The following is a 16,880-nucleotide window of genomic DNA, read 5'->3' on the forward strand; positions in this document are numbered from 1 at the left end:
CACAAATTGAATGAGTCACCAATGTAATGCAGTTGTGAAAAAAGCTAATATAATTCTAGGGTGTTGTGTGCAAGATACGGGCTGTAACTCTCCCGCTCTACTCGGCAGTGGTGAGGCCTCAGCTGGAGTGCTTTCTAACTATAAGGGTAGTTAAACTCTGGAATAGGCTTCCAAGGGGGGTTGTGGAACCTCCATCACTGGAGGTTAAGAACAGGCTGGACAAACACCTGTCAGGGATGGTCTAGGTTTACTTGGTCCTGCCTCAGGGCAGGGGTCTGGACTTTAAGATTTCTCAAGATCCTTTCTGGGTCTCCATTTCTTTGATGGCTGTGAATCCTGTCTAGAGATAGGTGCCTCCCTTGGGCCAAAAGCTGGGTGTCTGGCTACCTTTCAGTTTAGGCCCCTCCCCTCCCTTCCCCTCATTATTTCTTACTGGCTAGCTTAGGCAGCTTGCTGATTTCTGTGAATCCCATGCTTAGGTATCTCGTTCTCCTCATACATTGTATAGAGAGCCTGGGTACATGGCTGAGGGTTCCTTCAAGTGGCAAGGTGCCTAAAAAGTAGGTGCTGTGCCTAGGTCTGACTGCGGATCTAGCCCCTTGGGACCACAAAGGATTTCAGTTCCTTTTCGTTTCAGAAACTCCATGGCAACCCACTTTTCACCTTCTAGTGGTGATGTCACAGTGCCGGTGCTTCAAGGACGTGATGTTGCTTCAAGCACACTCTCTGAGCTTCCAAGTGACTTAAGGGTTACACTCAGATGTGTCTCACCACTTCATGCTAAAGTGATTTGCTTCAGTACCATGAAAATATACGTAGCCCATGGGAAGCCTCACCTAGCCAGTGTTTCCAAAATCTCATGGCTTCCTACTACTTCTGCTCTTAGTACTGCCATCATGTAGATTCACTTTCCTTTTCTTTAGGGGACCTACTTGCATGTGCTGCTGGGGGCCAATGTCTCATCAGCAGATTATCCTGGACCTTCCCATAAAGCCTTTGATTGTATAGGGATAAAATCTTTTTGTGAAAAAACTTGCTATCCTTTTCATCAAAAAGATGTTGAGACATTAGACCGGTCTCTCTCTATATGCAGAGATGGATATCCTGTTAACACACAGACAGATTGAATGAAATGAATACTGCTCCTTCATTATATTAAGACTGTAACACCATTAAACCAGGGTGACCAGTTGTGACCCCTGAAACTCAGGAGATTTTCCATGCTGCAGACTGCACCTCTGTATTAAAGATGGGGGCAACTGCAGTCAGCTTTCTTGTGTGTGCTGGTTGCAGTCCTCAGGTAAGATAAGTGAAGTCTGGACACTACTGAATTTAGGGATCCTAGAAGCCTAAAGAAAGTGAAGCTAGAGTGATATTTTAACAGTCTGGAAAGTTTTTTATGTCATTAATATACAGAATAGTGACGGGTATGTTATTCCAGTGGTTTTCAACCTTTCCAGACTACTGTACCCCTTTCAGGAGACTGATTTGTCTTATGTACCCAGAGTTTCACTTCAGTTAACTACACCTCTACCCCAATATAACGCGGTCCTCGGGAACCAAAAAATCTTACCATCTTATAGGTGAGACTGTGTTATATCAGGGTAGGGAGAGGAACCACTCCCTGCCCCAGCTCACCTCCACCGCCTTCCCCCTCCCCTGAGCATGCCTCCACCGCTCTGCTTCTCCCTCCCTCCCTTCCAGGCTTACCGCACCAATCAGCTGTTTGGCGTTGTAAGCCTAAAAGGGAGAGGGTGGGAGAAGCAGAGCGTCCACGGCAGAGTGCTCAGGGGAGGAGGCAGAGTGGAGGTGAGCTGGGGCGGGGAGCAGCTCCTCTGTGCCCCCCCTCGCTTGCTGCGGCCCCCAACTCACCTCCACTCCACCTCCTCCCATGAGCACACAGCAGCTCTGCTTCTCCCTCCCTCCCAGGCTTGCCGTGCCAATCAGCTGAGTAAGAGCTTGAGCTGATTGACGCGGCAAGCCTGGGTGGGAGGAGAAGTGGAGCTGCGGTGCGCTCGTGGGAGGAGGCGAAGGCGAGCTGGGGCAGAGCGGGGCTGCAACAAGTAAGGGGGGACTCGGAGGAACCGCTTGCAGTAATATGAATTCGGACATAACGCAGTAAAGCAGCCCCGCTCCTCGGAGCGCTGCTGTACCGCATTATATCCAAATTCACGTTATGTCGGACCGCATTATATTGGGGTAGAGGTGTACTTGCTTACAAAATCAGACATAAAAATACAAAAGTGTCACAGCACATTATTACAGACAAATTGCTGACTTTTTCTCATTTTACCATATAATTATAAAATAAATTGATTGGAATATAACTACTGTGATACTTGAGCCTGTTTTTCATTTGTGATCCTTCTCTGAAGCCAGAGCCCTGAGTGGTGTGCCTAAAGCTTAACCCCTGCCACCTAGGGCTGAAGCATGTAATTTAGCCCCTGTGGCATGGGGCTCTGGGCTACTGCCCTGCACTTGCAACCCTCCTAAACCCATCTTGCAACCACCAGATGAGTTGAGTACCTCTGGAAAGACTTCTGCGTGCCCTCAGGGGTATGTGTACCTCTGGTTAAGAAACACTGCGCTGTTCAGTTCTATGCATCAATTGAGGTGATGTCCAAGGAACTGCTGAGAACAGCTGAAATGTGCTTCTAGTTTGTAGTCACTCTTCATTGTAACTTGGGTAATGTGTATGTACATATTGAAACACAATCTGAAACACACAACCAACTATTTACAAGCTTCCATGGAACAGTAAAATTTATAAAAGGTCTGGTGCCTTGTTTATGGATTAGTTTGTTATTCATGCAGGGCTTCTTTCTTTCGATCTGGTAGCATTTTACCTCAATTTCTTTGTCATTCTGTTCTGCAAGGGATACTGACAACTCTTTGGAAATCAGTGTGTTAGCACAGCCCAGGAATATCCAACTGAGAGCTGCATTGGCAGCAGCCAAGGGAGTAAATCTACTATGCATGACATTCTGGTTACTTTGCAGCCATCTTAAATATTGAAAACACCAGACCAAAATAATCTCATTACTAAACCAAGTTTTAATAGTTTGGCTTGGTGGCATGGATGGACCCCAGTCATGTCAGAAGGGTTCAAAACCATACACTAGCTTAAGTTTCTCTGAGTGCTGAAATGCAGATACAGCAAATGGCCTTGTCCATGCTGCCTAGCCTAACCCTCATAGAACCAAGTTCATTCACAATAGGGCTTAGACTGTGCTTATGCATAACTGGAAATTGTGTTCATCTGTCTGCTTAGATTTCTACTAAACGATCTCTAAAGCTTTTCCCATGCTGCGGTGGAATCATTTTATCTAGAACTAACCTATAAACTAACATGCTGGGACAAAAATTGTCATCCAGTAGCTCAGCATAACACGTTATGGTTTAGTCTAGTATAGGGACTGACCAAGCTGTTTGCCCTGTTGTGCCTGAGCTGTTACCCAACCCTGCCAACAGCTTGGGACTTCAGGTTTATAGTATAATTTAAGGACACTGGTTAATGTGTGTTTCAGTTCTGTCTATGCTGCTGGACCAAAGCACCTTTTTAACCAGTTGGAGAACAGTCTACCCCTATCATTACCCTCTACTACTCTAGCTAATTTGGATGGAAACTTAAGCAGTATTCCCAGAAATGTATTAACTATGGTACAGCACTGACATCCTAGCCAGTGTGCATCAACCTTGACAGTTCAATCAGCCTTCTAGATTAGGTAGTCTATTCTCAGAAGAGCATTTGTTTAATGTGTTTCATGTTTTCACTGTTGACATCATAATGTCAACGGAACCGAAGACCTCACTTGCTGAACAGCAATAATACAGCAGTTACACATACACAGACTGTAGGATGCATGTTTCCTTAATGTAGGAGAAAAAAGAAAAGGTGGTCTGCACTTTCAGCATAAATAAAACCAAAATTGATTTATATTGTAAAGGGGGGGGGGGGGGAATCCCTAACATGAGTGTTCTCTGTGGTGCTGAGAAAAAATAGTAACTTCAAAATGTGGATTTGAAAGTACTTATTTCTCAGTAGCTGCACGCTGAAGGAATAAATAAATGTAAAAAAAAAGAACTATTGGCAGAACTATCTAAATAGAATGGCTTTTGTTTTTAATTTCTTTGAGGAGCTGATGGCTCTTCTAATCTTGACATGCATCTAGAAAAGCCAGTGGGTGTTAAAATGATGACGTAAGCTTAGGGGGCAAAATAAGTATTGGGACAGTGAATGTGTGTTCTGTGATGGCATGTTTCATGCCTTTTTATGTCTTTAGTCTCATTTCACTGTAGCTTCTGTGTAGGACTGTTCTATGGTTTGTGTTTAAGATTATTTAAACAAACAGCCTGCGACTCAGCTAAATTTTCTTGTATCTGTGCTGCTTATAGGTGGGCAATTCTGAAGAGCCAGATGAGATGCCTTTGCCAGATTCTGAAAGTGTGCGTGTTGTTCCTGGAAGTATTTTACTCTGGAGGATAGCTCCAAGACCTCCAAATTCAGTTCAGGTTAGCCAGGGCTCTGCTTAAATGTTTGGTGCTTTGACAATTTGTTGTTAAACTGTAAAATGTACAGTGAACATCTTAGTCACTGAATTCCCTGGCTCGTGATGCAGTGTTTAAAATAACTTTCCAGTAAAATCAATTTTGCTGCAATGATCTTGAACTTTCCCAACACAAACTGTAATGAGCTATGTAATGTGGAACTGAATATGTAGGCCTCCTGTTGTGGATGGACAGACCAGCATGCACGCATGGCTTCTTTCTAGCTTAGCTTAACTTCTTCTCCACAGAATCACTGATTATGATGAATTAGGCAATTGCTCTACTTAGCGGTGGCCTGGAGAATTCACTATCCCACTCTGTTGCCACTTAAGTACTGCCATCCATTTGGGAGGCAGGTTTAGTGCAGGACAGCCAGTGCATGAGACATTTCATCAGAGGTGTCCATAGAGGAGCAGAGTCTGCAAAAGCTATGTAAGACAAACCATGGAGTACAAGAACCCATAAGTCAGAGGAAGGCTACATAACGTGAATGGGTGTATGAAGATCTACTGAGCTGGACAGACAGCTGAGCAGGACAGATGAGTAGATGTATAGCTAGAGAGATTTGGAAGCAGAAAAAGAAAATAGGGTAGGGTGGTCATGTAGGTGCATATAGGGAGAAGGGTAGGTTGCTTTAGTAGAGTCAGTAAGGAAAACCCCTGGAGGATGAATAAGGACAAAGAGGTTGTTTCTCCCTCCCTCTGTTTGGCTAGTCAGATCTCATTCTAATTAGACATGAGCATAAAGGTTCACCCAGTTACACCTGGCACGTTTTCACCCTGCTAGCATCTTCACATTACTACTGTATAATACCTCAGCAATCAGAAAGTGGCTACGGTTGTATGTTACTATGTATCGGTGCTCTTTTGATTTTTGAAAATCTCTTTTTATATGTGAAGACTCTTAGCAGCCAAAACTTTCAGAACGCAATCCTTTAATTTTTGTTTCTCTCTTTCAGATGTACAATTTCACTAGCTTTGCTATGGCTTTGAATGAATTGGATAAAGAAATGGAGAGTGTTGTTCCTAAAACTGACTGCCGGTTACGGCCAGATATCCGAGCGATGGAAAATGGTGAAATAGGTAACTTTAAAAAATAAAAATACAAAATAACTTGTCAAAGTTGAAAGAGTCGTAGGAACTCCAACTGAAAGGTTACAGATACTGCCTTAAGCAATAAAAAGCCATCTTTACCGATAAGCTGCTTTATTTTTCTTTTTTTTTTCCTTTGGTGGTGGTGGAACATGCCTTTGAAATATATCCTTGTAGAGGTGAGGTGAAAATATGCTTAAATGTATAAGCTTTATGCCAGGCATGTTACTCATTCTTTCATTATAAGCATTAATTTTTTTTTTAATTTATCAGAGTGACAAGACTGAGGCCAGATAGAAGGCACAGAGTGCTGCCTTGTCAAGCTTTTTAATTGGACCTTTTATGAAGGGCAATAGCAAAGTTGTGAAGTTTGCCATGATGTTTAGAACTTGCCGCTGTACAAAGTCTTTCTTTATTCCACTATAAAATAGTCTTTCTTTACATCAACTAATCCAAAATACCAATTTCAGTAATGTGATTGAAACTGCTGAAGTTAAGCTTTCCCCTCAAAAGAAGTGCATGCTCGCTTTAAAATTATTCACAGCAAAAGGGTGAGGAAAAAAATAGACTTCATTAGGAAGAAACAAACAATTCCTCTGAAAGTCTAAGTGAAACTAGTACAAATTGCATGTGTCTCTTAATCTAGAAGTGTCTAAGATACCTATCACCATGGTGTCAGTGCAGTGTTTACTGATGATTGTATAGTGAGGAGCATGGTTTGGTGCTCGATACTCTGATTTGTAACGTTTATATGTATGAAAGCAGCATGGCCTGGAGGATGGAACTCGGGGACTAAAGACTTGGGTTCTATTCCCAGCTGTGTCACTGGCCTGGAGGGTGACCATGGGAAAGTTACTTCAACTCTGTGCCTCTGTCTATGCACCTGTAAAATGAGGATAACACTTTTTCACCTGCTTTAAGCACTTCGAGATCTATGGATTATATAGCAGCTGGGCATTGTGATGCTGTGGTACTGAGGAGTTCTCAAAGATCAGTAATGAGATCTTTTGAGGCTTTTAAAAATATACTGTTGACAAGTTGCTTCCTTTGACTGTCAAAACAGTCTCTACCTTTCCCTGTAAATTGGATTATTCTGTGGCTAGTGGAAGTGACTCATGCTATATTGCATCCATATTTACCCAAAGCATTTAGTATTGCATTCTTAATTTACAGAATGTACTAACATTGAGTGATCTATCAATATCTGCAAGCTGTGTAGTGGTGGTAGTATCTGTTTCTGCTCAGCTGTCATACTGCCACACTCTGAGTGCTGCGATAAGCCAGTGGAGCTGGAGAAATTAGAGAGGCTGTAAATCAGGAGAATCACTTTGGTAACGGTTTTAAACTCTGATCATTTGAAGATCCAAATATGAAGCAACTTGACAGAGATCACACAAACTTGTGACACAGGTGGGGATTGAATCCAGATCTTAATTCAGTCCAGTAATGTAACCATTTTCTCTTCTGAAGGGAATCATAAAGCCCCTCTTCTCAAGAACTGGAACAAATTCTCAGGTTCCTTAGGTCATGGCTCAACCCACAGTTTGGGTGTACAGCAAGACCCATCTTTGATTAATCAATCTGACTGGCAGAGCTTGTCCTCTAGTTGGCCTTACTTCTAAAACAGAAATGCTTCTCCTAATATTGCCTCTGTGCTTTGCGGGGTGTGCTCTTTAAAGGAGGCTTTTAAAACTGGCATGATCTGACTAAATTAGTGTTGGAAACAAGTTGAGTCTTTATAACCGGGGCTTCAATAAAAGTGATCAGGAAACTAAGATTTTTTTTTTTTTTTTTCAAACTTCTGTTCCTTTTCAGATCTAGCGAGTGAAGAGAAAAAAAGGCTAGAAGAGAAACAAAGGGCTGTCCGCAAAAACCGGTCCAAGTCAGAGGAAGACTGGAAAACAAGGTCAGTACATTTGATAAAGTTACTGGCTGTTCAGATTAGGTGTCTGTCCACACACAGGTTATTCTCAATCACCGGAAGAGTTGATGACCTCTTCAGCTCTGCTGCTACTATCCTATTTGAGATCTTGGTCAGAGTATTTGTCATGCCTGATTTAGTGAGGAATGTACTGGGCTCACTATAACATCAGCCCTGTTTCATTTTCCCACTAACCCCCCACCAGTCTCTAAACAGCCTGTCATGCCTGCTGAGCTTCACTTGTTCCATCAAGAACACAGCTATTGCCACTGACGTCCGCTCCCTGTGACACGTGCAGTCTGTGATGCTGTACAACTGACCAATACACGTGTGCTCTGCCCTACAATAGAAGAGATTCTGGTTTGATTTGATCTCCCTATGCAATCAGTAGATGAAAATAGTAGAGACGACCATGTGCTTGGCCCCAGAGAGAAGGGAGCTCTTCTCTTTGTAATGATTCCTCCAGTTAACTATTGAGTTATGTATCTTCACATCCATGACTCCCTAAAAACCACCCAGTTTTATTCCTGTGGGTGCACATCGGTGCCAAAAACTAACCAAAGGATTATTCCTTTTCCAAGGACTATATTGGTAAGCAATCAAGCATATTTATGTAAAACACTACTCACATTACCCAGCCTATGACCGGTTTTGCTTCCTCCAAGTTGGCACAATATGCTGCCTGGTCCATGTTCCTGACTATTGCAGCTGTTTATGATCTAGCTAATGTCACAACTGGAAGGGCTGGGGAAAAATTCTGAATGAGAGCTGAGATTTCATAACTCTTTTCCCTCCCACCACCTCAAGAAAGACTTTGCAACCTATCTTGGCCATGATTCCTAGGTGTTGAACTGTTTGTGTGACGTTAAAGTTTTCTTGTTAACAGTCTCTCCCGACCTCGTGTGTCCTCTCGGAAAGCCAATCATTTTGAATGGCATAAGCCTGTGTGAATAGTAGATGCGTGACCATAAAACTTTACCACAATTTGTGAGCCAATTATGCAGATTATATAAACAAAACTTTGAAACTTGAAGTTCCGTCTGTCAAGATCTGTCATTCTGCTAGATTTTTTCCAACTTTGCTTAAAAGCCACTTCAGTAACACATCTAACTCTATGTACATGTGCTCTTGAATTCCTCACTGAATAAAGAACAGCTTTAGAAAGTGTTCTGTTGGTTCTCCTTGCTCTCCCAGTGTCTTTTAGGTTCTGTTATACAGACAGATTGTAATTGAAATCTTAAGCCTTCTGTTTCTAAATTTAAATTTTAGTAGTTTAACTGAGAGTTCTGTGATCTACATAATACATAGGTCCCTCATAAGGATACTTGGACTCCCAGCATTTGACATTAAAACCCTTTAGTCCAATAACTTACCACCACCCTGCTGTAGGTAGGGGATATGGGAAAGCAGAAGGGTATTGGAGCATTTATTTATCCATTTGACTTTCCCTGATCTTTTTGGGGTTGCACATTAACCATAATGTGGTAGAGAACATGGAGTCTAAGTGCCACCCACTGACCCACCCTTCTCTCCAGCGTTTCACACAGGCTTCTTGTTACCCTATTGCCAACTAAACCTAGTTGCAAGTCGTTAGAATCTTTATAAATTAGTAAAATAGAGCTCCAGTTCTGCAGACCCCCCAAATTCCTTCCCCTCCAAGACTGTGAATGTATCCTACTCTTCATCTGGATATTTAGAGCCTTAAAAACAAGCTACATGGCACTGTACGGAACACCGTTTTAATGGAGGAGTCAGAGCTGCCACCTGGAATAAGATGAACCTACTAATGGCTAAACAAGATAAGAATTTAAACCCACACAGGATGTCTTCAAAGCAAAAAATAAAAGCAAACTTTTATCTCTGGACTCGGTCAACACATGCTACAAAGTCGTAGTGTTGTGCACTGTCTCCTTTTGTTTCTCCTATATTCATCTCTCTTTTTTAATACACGTTGTAGGAAGGATGCAAGTGCTATTCAATGTTCTTCATGCTTGAGTCTAGGAAGCCATTGAAAAGCTTTGGCAATACCATTCTTCAGCTTGTTTGATAGTGGAAGTTACTCTCCTGAAGCACTAAGTGCTATGATAACTCAGGGCCACTTTACAAATAATTTGAAGGGGCACCTGCTGTGCTGTGCCAACACTTCGTTACCAATCAGATGACTGTATAGTCTGTTTTATCGGGCTTTGAGCAGCTCTCATCCTTCTGGATTAGAAGATTAAAGTGCCTATCACCCCTTGAATTTGAAAACTGATGCCAGCTTCAAAAGCACTGCAGCATGAAGTATAATGAGACTCCTCAGTATCGGCAATTTTCCCCTACTTCCAGACTTGAAGACCTGGGATAGTAAACCTGCTGGTTATTTGTTGCAGAGAACTAAGTGCCTGTTGAAATAAACCTAAAATACTCTGGCAGTGGGGTGGAATTTCCTCTGTGCTAAGATTCCTGTACGCTAACAACCTTCTTGTCCTCCCTGTTCGTTCTTCTCTCCTCCACGACCCCTCTGGTGTCCAACAGCATGCCACCTTCGGTGTAATGACTGGAATTTGAAGCTCCACCGTGGCCCTCAATGGTCCACAGCCACTATTCTATCCTTTCTTCTGATGTCAAGGAAGGGTATATCTAAGGCAGGAGTCGGCAACCTATGGCACGTGTGCCAAAGACGGCACGCCAGCAGACTTTTTTTTTAATGGCACGCTGCTGCCTGCCGGGTCCCAGCTGCCGGCCCCACTCAGCACCCACTTCCGAACCCAGGCCAGGACCCTGGCAGGCAGCAGCGTGCCATTAAAAATCCTGCCCTACACCCCAACCTGCTCCTTCACCCCCAGCCCTATGCTCAGTGCACTCCCACCCTCAGCTCAGTGCAGAAAGAGAGGAAGAGAATGGGCTAGAACCAGGGAGAAGGTAGGTATCTACTCTATGTGGGCAGGGCCGGGATCCCAGACCGGCAGCAGGCTGAGCGGGGCTGGCAGCCGGGACACTGGCTGGTAGGAGCCGGTGGATGGAACCCTGACTGGCAGTGGGCTGAGTGGAAGTGGGCTAAGCCGCTCAGCCCACTGCTGGTCTGGGGTCCTGGCCGCCAGCCCTGCTCAGCCTGCTGCCGGCCTAGGTGAACAGAACCCCAGGCTGGCAGCGGGCTGAGCGGGACGGCGGCGTAAGATCAGCATTTTAATTTAATTTAAGCTTCTTAAACATTTTGAAAACCTTGTTTACTTTACATACCACAATAGTTCTATAATATATAGACTTATAGAGAGAGACCTTGTAAAAAACGTTAACATGTATTACTGGCACGTGAAACCTTAAATTAAAGTGAATAAATGAAGACTCGGCACACCACTTCCGAAAGGTTGCTGACCCCTGATCTAAGGTGTGGAGTGGACAGCTGAAGTCCAGCTGCAGGAATATGAAGCCTAAAACTCAGCCCACTGCACTTTCCCTACTCCTCATTTCAGTTATTTTATTTCCAGTCCTTCCCTGCCATTGAACCCCAGTTTGCCTTGGGCACGAATAACTTATTCTGCAGTTGTTTTCAAATCTCTCATTAGTTTTGCACTCAGTACTGGGATTTATTTTACAGTAGTTGTGCAAAACAGGACAGCAAAAGAAACGTGAGGGAACCTGGGAAGCAATAGGATGAGAGGATTTAAATCCCCATCGCATAGAGAAAAAGGGAATTAAGAGAGTAAAGAATTTGCAACGTGGTTCAGAAAAGTCAGTGGGGAATGGGCCTTCCCAAGTATATCTTTTTCAAAGCCTTTTACTCTCATTCCTACCCTTTAGCAAGCCAGTATAGCTCTACCCTGACACAGACGATTCTGCTTTGAAATTTAGACTAGAAAAATCTAGCTGAAGGTTTCCAGTGGGCTCTGCACCTGACTCATGAGGCTCATCATCCTATTTCTCTTTCCCAGAAATTGAGCTCTGCTGACTAGCACACAGTTAAGTGTGGTGGGCTGTATTCCATCCTTTGAGAAATGTTTAATGATATCATTCCAAGACAAGCATTGTAATGGAACAGCACAGTGTTTCTGGAGTGCCACATAGCCTCTGGGGTTGGGTCTATAAGTAGTATGAGAACTCTACACTGGTAAGCAAACCCGACTCTTCTGCACACCCACATTCTGAGTGGTAATGCCACGTAATCATACTGTTTGTTTTACACAGAATGTCTAGTTGTAACTTTGAGGTGCATTTTTTTTTCCTTTTCCAACTGAAGTCATCCAACAGCCCAGGGTCCCAGGTTTGGACTTGTCTGATTTCCTTCTCTCCCCACCCCACTCCCACTTTTTGCTTGCTTTCTCAAAGTGCTTGGCTTGGCTTGGCTTGCCCTAAGACTAGCACAGAACAATGTTTTTGTAATTCTTTTGAGTTAATATATGGCGAAGTTCTGGACGCACTTGGTCTCCTCTCCCTTGTCAGAATGCCAGGGTTTATTTGTTTCAGTGACTCTGAATAATCCAGTGTGCATTCTAGGTTTCCTTACCTTAACTACTACTGTAAGTACACAAATTGCAATAGGTAGGTACTGCATGCTTTCCAGACTCTTCCTATCAGTTTCCCCATTATCATTCTATGTCAGGAATTCTTCAGTTTACTTGAAATAAAAAACAAAGTAGGGGGGGAAATTTTCAAGGATTGCTAGGATCTAGAAACCATCTGTTTGGACAATGGCATTCACATTTGGCACTTCTGATAAGAAGATCAAGGTATGGTCATGGAAAGCTAGATTGCTTTGTGGTCTCTCTATTTAAGAAAATTATGCAGAAAACAATCCATATTTTGAGATGAACCCTTCTACATATTTCCAGGAATGTTCAATCCTCTGTTTAGGGAATACATAGCTTAATATCTGCAGTGACTAGTCTATGGTGCAACCATCATTAACTACGCACTGTAGAAAAGTGCACTCCTTCAGGCAAGATCTCTATCCTTTTGTTGACTACGGTCGTCTTTTGTCTACTCTTTTCATAATGGCAGGATTTTCATAGGGACTAGTGATTTTGGGTGCCCAGTTTCAGACACCTTAAAGGGGCCTGACATCAGAGGGGGTTTGTTTGGGTGCTCTGTTTGATACCTGATTTTTCCAGAAACAGTCACTAATCCACTTTTGAAAACCTTGGCCAATGGTCTAAAGACTGTGTTAAGCTCCTTGTCACAAAGACCTTATCTTTCACTGAAACACACTGAACACCTAATGCTGTTGCAAGCAATATTAGTGCTCTCCTTTCCTTTCTCCTCCAATCACTCCCAAGGTAGTGGTTGATCTAGTATACCCTATATCCTTCACAATCTTAGCCCCCACTCCATTCTCACTTCACTGGGTGTATGAACCCTAACACTATTCCCAGTAAACTAAATTTTGCTTCTATAGCACCACCCACTAGAAATAAAGTGTACACTTTTAACAGGAAGGGTAATTAATCATTGGAACAACTTAGTAAGGGCCACGGTGAATAATCCATCGCTGACAATTTTTAAAATGAGTGGATGTCTTTCTAAAAAATTTGCTCTAGGTATTATATTGGGGCATTTCTATGACCTGTGCTATACAGGAGATCAGACGAAATGAACACTAGTGGTCCCTTGTGGTCTTGAAATGTGTGAACTATGAGCAGTAGATCAGATATAAGTCGTGCAACGATTTTGCTGCATCTTCCAGAGTCCTTCCTGCTCAGCTTAACTGGTACTTGGCACAGAATAAGACTGATTTAAAGACTTGGACAGGTTGTTGTACAAGGTGACATACATCTACTATACCACATTTTTAAATCTAGATAGAACATGCTACAGTTTGCAACCTCATTTGATTACGTAACAGACCATAATAGAATGTACTGTGTGTATATATAAATATAAAATGCTGTCAGCCTTTCTGGTTTTTAAAAGGCAAAATTTATATTCCTAAACAACCACAATATGCTCAACTTCCATTTTATTCAATCTTTCTGAAACCTTAAGGTGATGCTGAATAGTTCCTTATGCTTGAGACAATGTTAATTGCAGTGGCGTTTACAAAGCAAGGATTGTTCTGGGGTGAATTAAGCTCCAAAAGGAGGCTGAAGTGTAAGCCATAAAGCCATGTACAGCAGGGGCACTCAGATGCCACAATCATTGTTTGTTTGGCAAATACACAGGCAGATTTTTAAAAAAATCTAGTTCACCCCTCTGAAGGCTGGTCCTGTGTAATATGATGTTGGTGTGAGGCAGAGATGACTAACGGGGCACAGATTTAAAGACTGGGGAGAAGGTTGACATATTGCATGTTATGTTAATAGGGGTGTTTGTATTGGAGGGAATACCTGTGAGACTTATCTGGGCTGTGGTAAGATGTGCTTCCTGATGTATAACGTACAAACGAACACATACCATTGGGTATCTTATGATGTCGTACTGCTCGGGGGAGGAGAGTTGCTGACACTCAGGCCATAAAAGGGGACTCCATGCTACATCAAAAGTGTACTTGTCAATAGTATGGCTCCTTCATACATCTTACCTTACAAATGTGTAACTATCACTGTTTGTGAATATACTGGAGAGCTGAAAACATTCTCAGACTTGAACAATAAGTGAAACCCTAGTATTTCTAGCAACAGGCAAGCAGAATCTACCAGGAAGGATGAAAATAACTTGCTGCAGATGAGACCGATCTCATGCCCTAGAATGGCTCTACGGTGTTATGTCTCACATAAACACCAGTATTTTATAACTATGCAGAAAACTTGCTGGAACTGTTCTGTATGATTTGTTCCATCAAAAGAGCTGTATTGCTCTTGGGAAGTAAATCACCACTCCCCATTATCGTGAGCTGTGGTATTTGACACTTACCAAAATAATGGTTTCAAAATCTTGGGGAAATCAAGATGCTAGTGAAATAATAGACTTCTGCTTTCAGGAATGCAGTGTTTGCAGTGTATTTGTGCCCTTGTGTAATAAATGGTTCTTAAATGCATGCCAAAAATGGCTTCTTCAAAACTGCTTTGAAGTAAATAGTTTCTTGTACAACAGTCTCTACCACCTACTCATCACAACATATCCACATTGATTTCAGCCAGAAACCATTCTGGGATTGTAAGGGAGAAGTCTAGCAAATCAAGACAGTCTGAACTGACTTAAAACAGTGTGGGGATGCAGCACTGAATTCTCAGTATACTAGTTTGAAAACCACCATGAAAGATGCAACAAAGCAGCTTTGAACTTTGTTACAATGAAATGTGTTCAGTCACAGACACACTGTCCTCTCTTACAGGTGGTTCCATCAAGGTCCCAATCCCTACACTGGCGCACAGGACTGGCTTTACTCTGGCAACTACTGGGACAGAAACTACTTTAATTTACCTGACATTTATTAAAATGTCAAAGGGAGGCCATGACTAATGCAAATTAAGTCTTAATCTTTTTAATTTTCCTTGTTTCTAGTCAGTTTTTCCAAGAGATGAGAAGTTACTGAACAGGATATTAAGTATCTCCTGCAGTAAATATGGTGGTACAGATTTGAAAGGCTGTGGCGAGGAGAACATGGACAGAACTGCTCAGAGCTGACATTTTTCTGATGGGTTAGCGCTACCATATTTGCTGAATACATCTATGTTAAGTCTCGGCGGATAGCAAATAGAACATTTGAAGGTGTTCTATTGATCCTTTCTTTTAATGATGATGCTGGCACAACAGCCCTTTGGGGTGGATTTATTGTGGCACAGAAATGTTTAAAAGCACAGGTACGAATTGCACTAGTCTGTGCTTAAAGCTAGGAGAGGGCAAGTTATTTTTGTAAAGATTTACTTAACTTTCATAAGATGGCTTTCTCTCAGAATCCTGGATTCCGGCCAGTGATTCCAGAACTACTATCCCCCAAATGTTCACGCTGTAGGTTACGCTGGTAACATTACTCAAAGTATTTATTCCATGTTTAGTGCAGTGTTTTGAATTTGTTCTTTCATGTTTTGTTACCAGCCTCATTTTGTTAAGGAATTAAGAGCCATTTAAAAATTTGATCTTATCTGAACACTAGTAAGAGGTTTAAAAAAAATCTGTTTACTGCACTAGAAAAGACAGGGTGCTTGGCACCATCATTGTACAATTGCAAAAACTTTTTAAAAATCAGGACCCAGTGGAACAGAACTACTGGAGAAATTAAACTGCACCTGTGTGTGCACTGTACAAATGCATAAGACTTCCTCCTAGAAAGTGTGGTTTGAAGTCAGTAAGGCACTATATGGAGACTGCTGTACACACCAGCTTTAACTCCTTTAATTGGGGTGCATTAAATCTTATAGACCTGGGGTACAGAGCTTCCAGCTGCTCTTTGTATACTATTTTAATTGCTGTCTGGAGGGTAGTGTTACATTAATTGCTACTAAATAAAGGCTTTCCAATGCTCTGATTTCTCAGATTCTTTTTTTTTTTTTAATACTAGGGGTTGCATCAGCTGATACAGGTAGATGGCTTTGCTCCTATAAAGCCATCCTGCTGAGTGTGGCTTTAGCTTGAAGTGTCTGAAAGCTTGCAGTTCTGTGTTCATAAAGTATGTCGTTGCAGTGATTTCCATGCTAAGAACTGTGCTCAGCAAACGAGGAAAACACTCTCACTGCAGGAGCTGAATCATACTGGGTTCTCATGCATCACTACAAGTAATCTGTTCTACTGAAGTTGGTCTCAAACTTTGAAGGATTTTGCTATCCTGAAATTATTCTGGAAACTTTATCTCCCAATCATCCCCCACCCCACTAGCCTCATGTGACACCCTTGACTCAAAGGCTGACCTAGGGCTTTTTGAAACTGATTAAGTTCCAGTGAAAGGACTCAGTTCCAAATATTGTGTGTTTGAAGAGATTGCTTCTTTCCCTATTTCTATCCATTATTCAGTGGCATATGCCTCCTAGGTAAGTTTCTTATCCAGAAGCTGGTATCTACTCCAGAGCCCCTCTCCTAGTGGCTTCCTTTATTTTCAAGCTGGGGCAGAGATGACTACCTGCTTCCTACATCTTAAAAAGAAGAGCAGGTACCAAGAGGAGGAGCAATCACTAGGGAACTCACAAGGCATAAAGACTAGGGCTCTTAATAGAATAGATACAAACACAAAGCAATTTTCTTAAGATTAAGATGCTGGATAATTAAAATTGGCATCTTCTCTAAACATTTAAAATCCTCCAGAAATGACATTCTCAAGTGACCACTGACATTGAAATAAACACGGCTGTTACTCTGAAACCTGAAATAAACTTGACTCCAAAGCTATACTGTCTTCCATGGCAAATCTAAGGTCCATTATAATGGGTTTTAACTAAAGCACCTAGAGCACTGGTTTCTTGTATGGCACA

General features: G+C 42.2%; 1 protein-coding gene across 6 annotated transcripts in view; it reads left to right on the forward strand.

Annotated features, from left to right (window-relative positions):
- The window catches only part of OSBPL1A (oxysterol binding protein like 1A), a 209,399-nt gene that overhangs the window by 125,494 nt on the left and 67,025 nt on the right, over nucleotides 1-16,880 (forward strand). For 2 of the 6 annotated variants that reach the window (XM_073331362.2, XM_073331363.2), the window contains exons 25-28: nucleotides 4,396-4,512; nucleotides 5,507-5,630; nucleotides 7,455-7,545; nucleotides 14,810-15,943. In XM_073331362.2, coding sequence (XP_073187463.2) covers nucleotides 4,396-4,512; nucleotides 5,507-5,630; nucleotides 7,455-7,545; nucleotides 14,810-14,912 — 435 coding nt within the window. In that variant the 3' untranslated portion in view covers nucleotides 14,913-15,943. Of the gene's footprint in view, nucleotides 1-4,395; nucleotides 4,513-5,506; nucleotides 5,631-7,454; nucleotides 7,546-9,257; nucleotides 9,426-14,809; nucleotides 15,944-16,880 lie in introns of those variants that run through there. The other 4 variants (XM_078851540.1, XM_073331364.2, XM_073331365.2 and 1 more) reach the window with 3 other exon arrangements.

The sequence above is a fragment of the Lepidochelys kempii genome, chromosome 2 (assembly GCF_965140285.1).
Source record: "Lepidochelys kempii isolate rLepKem1 chromosome 2, rLepKem1.hap1, whole genome shotgun sequence".
Lineage (NCBI taxonomy): Eukaryota > Metazoa > Chordata > Testudines > Cheloniidae > Lepidochelys > Lepidochelys kempii.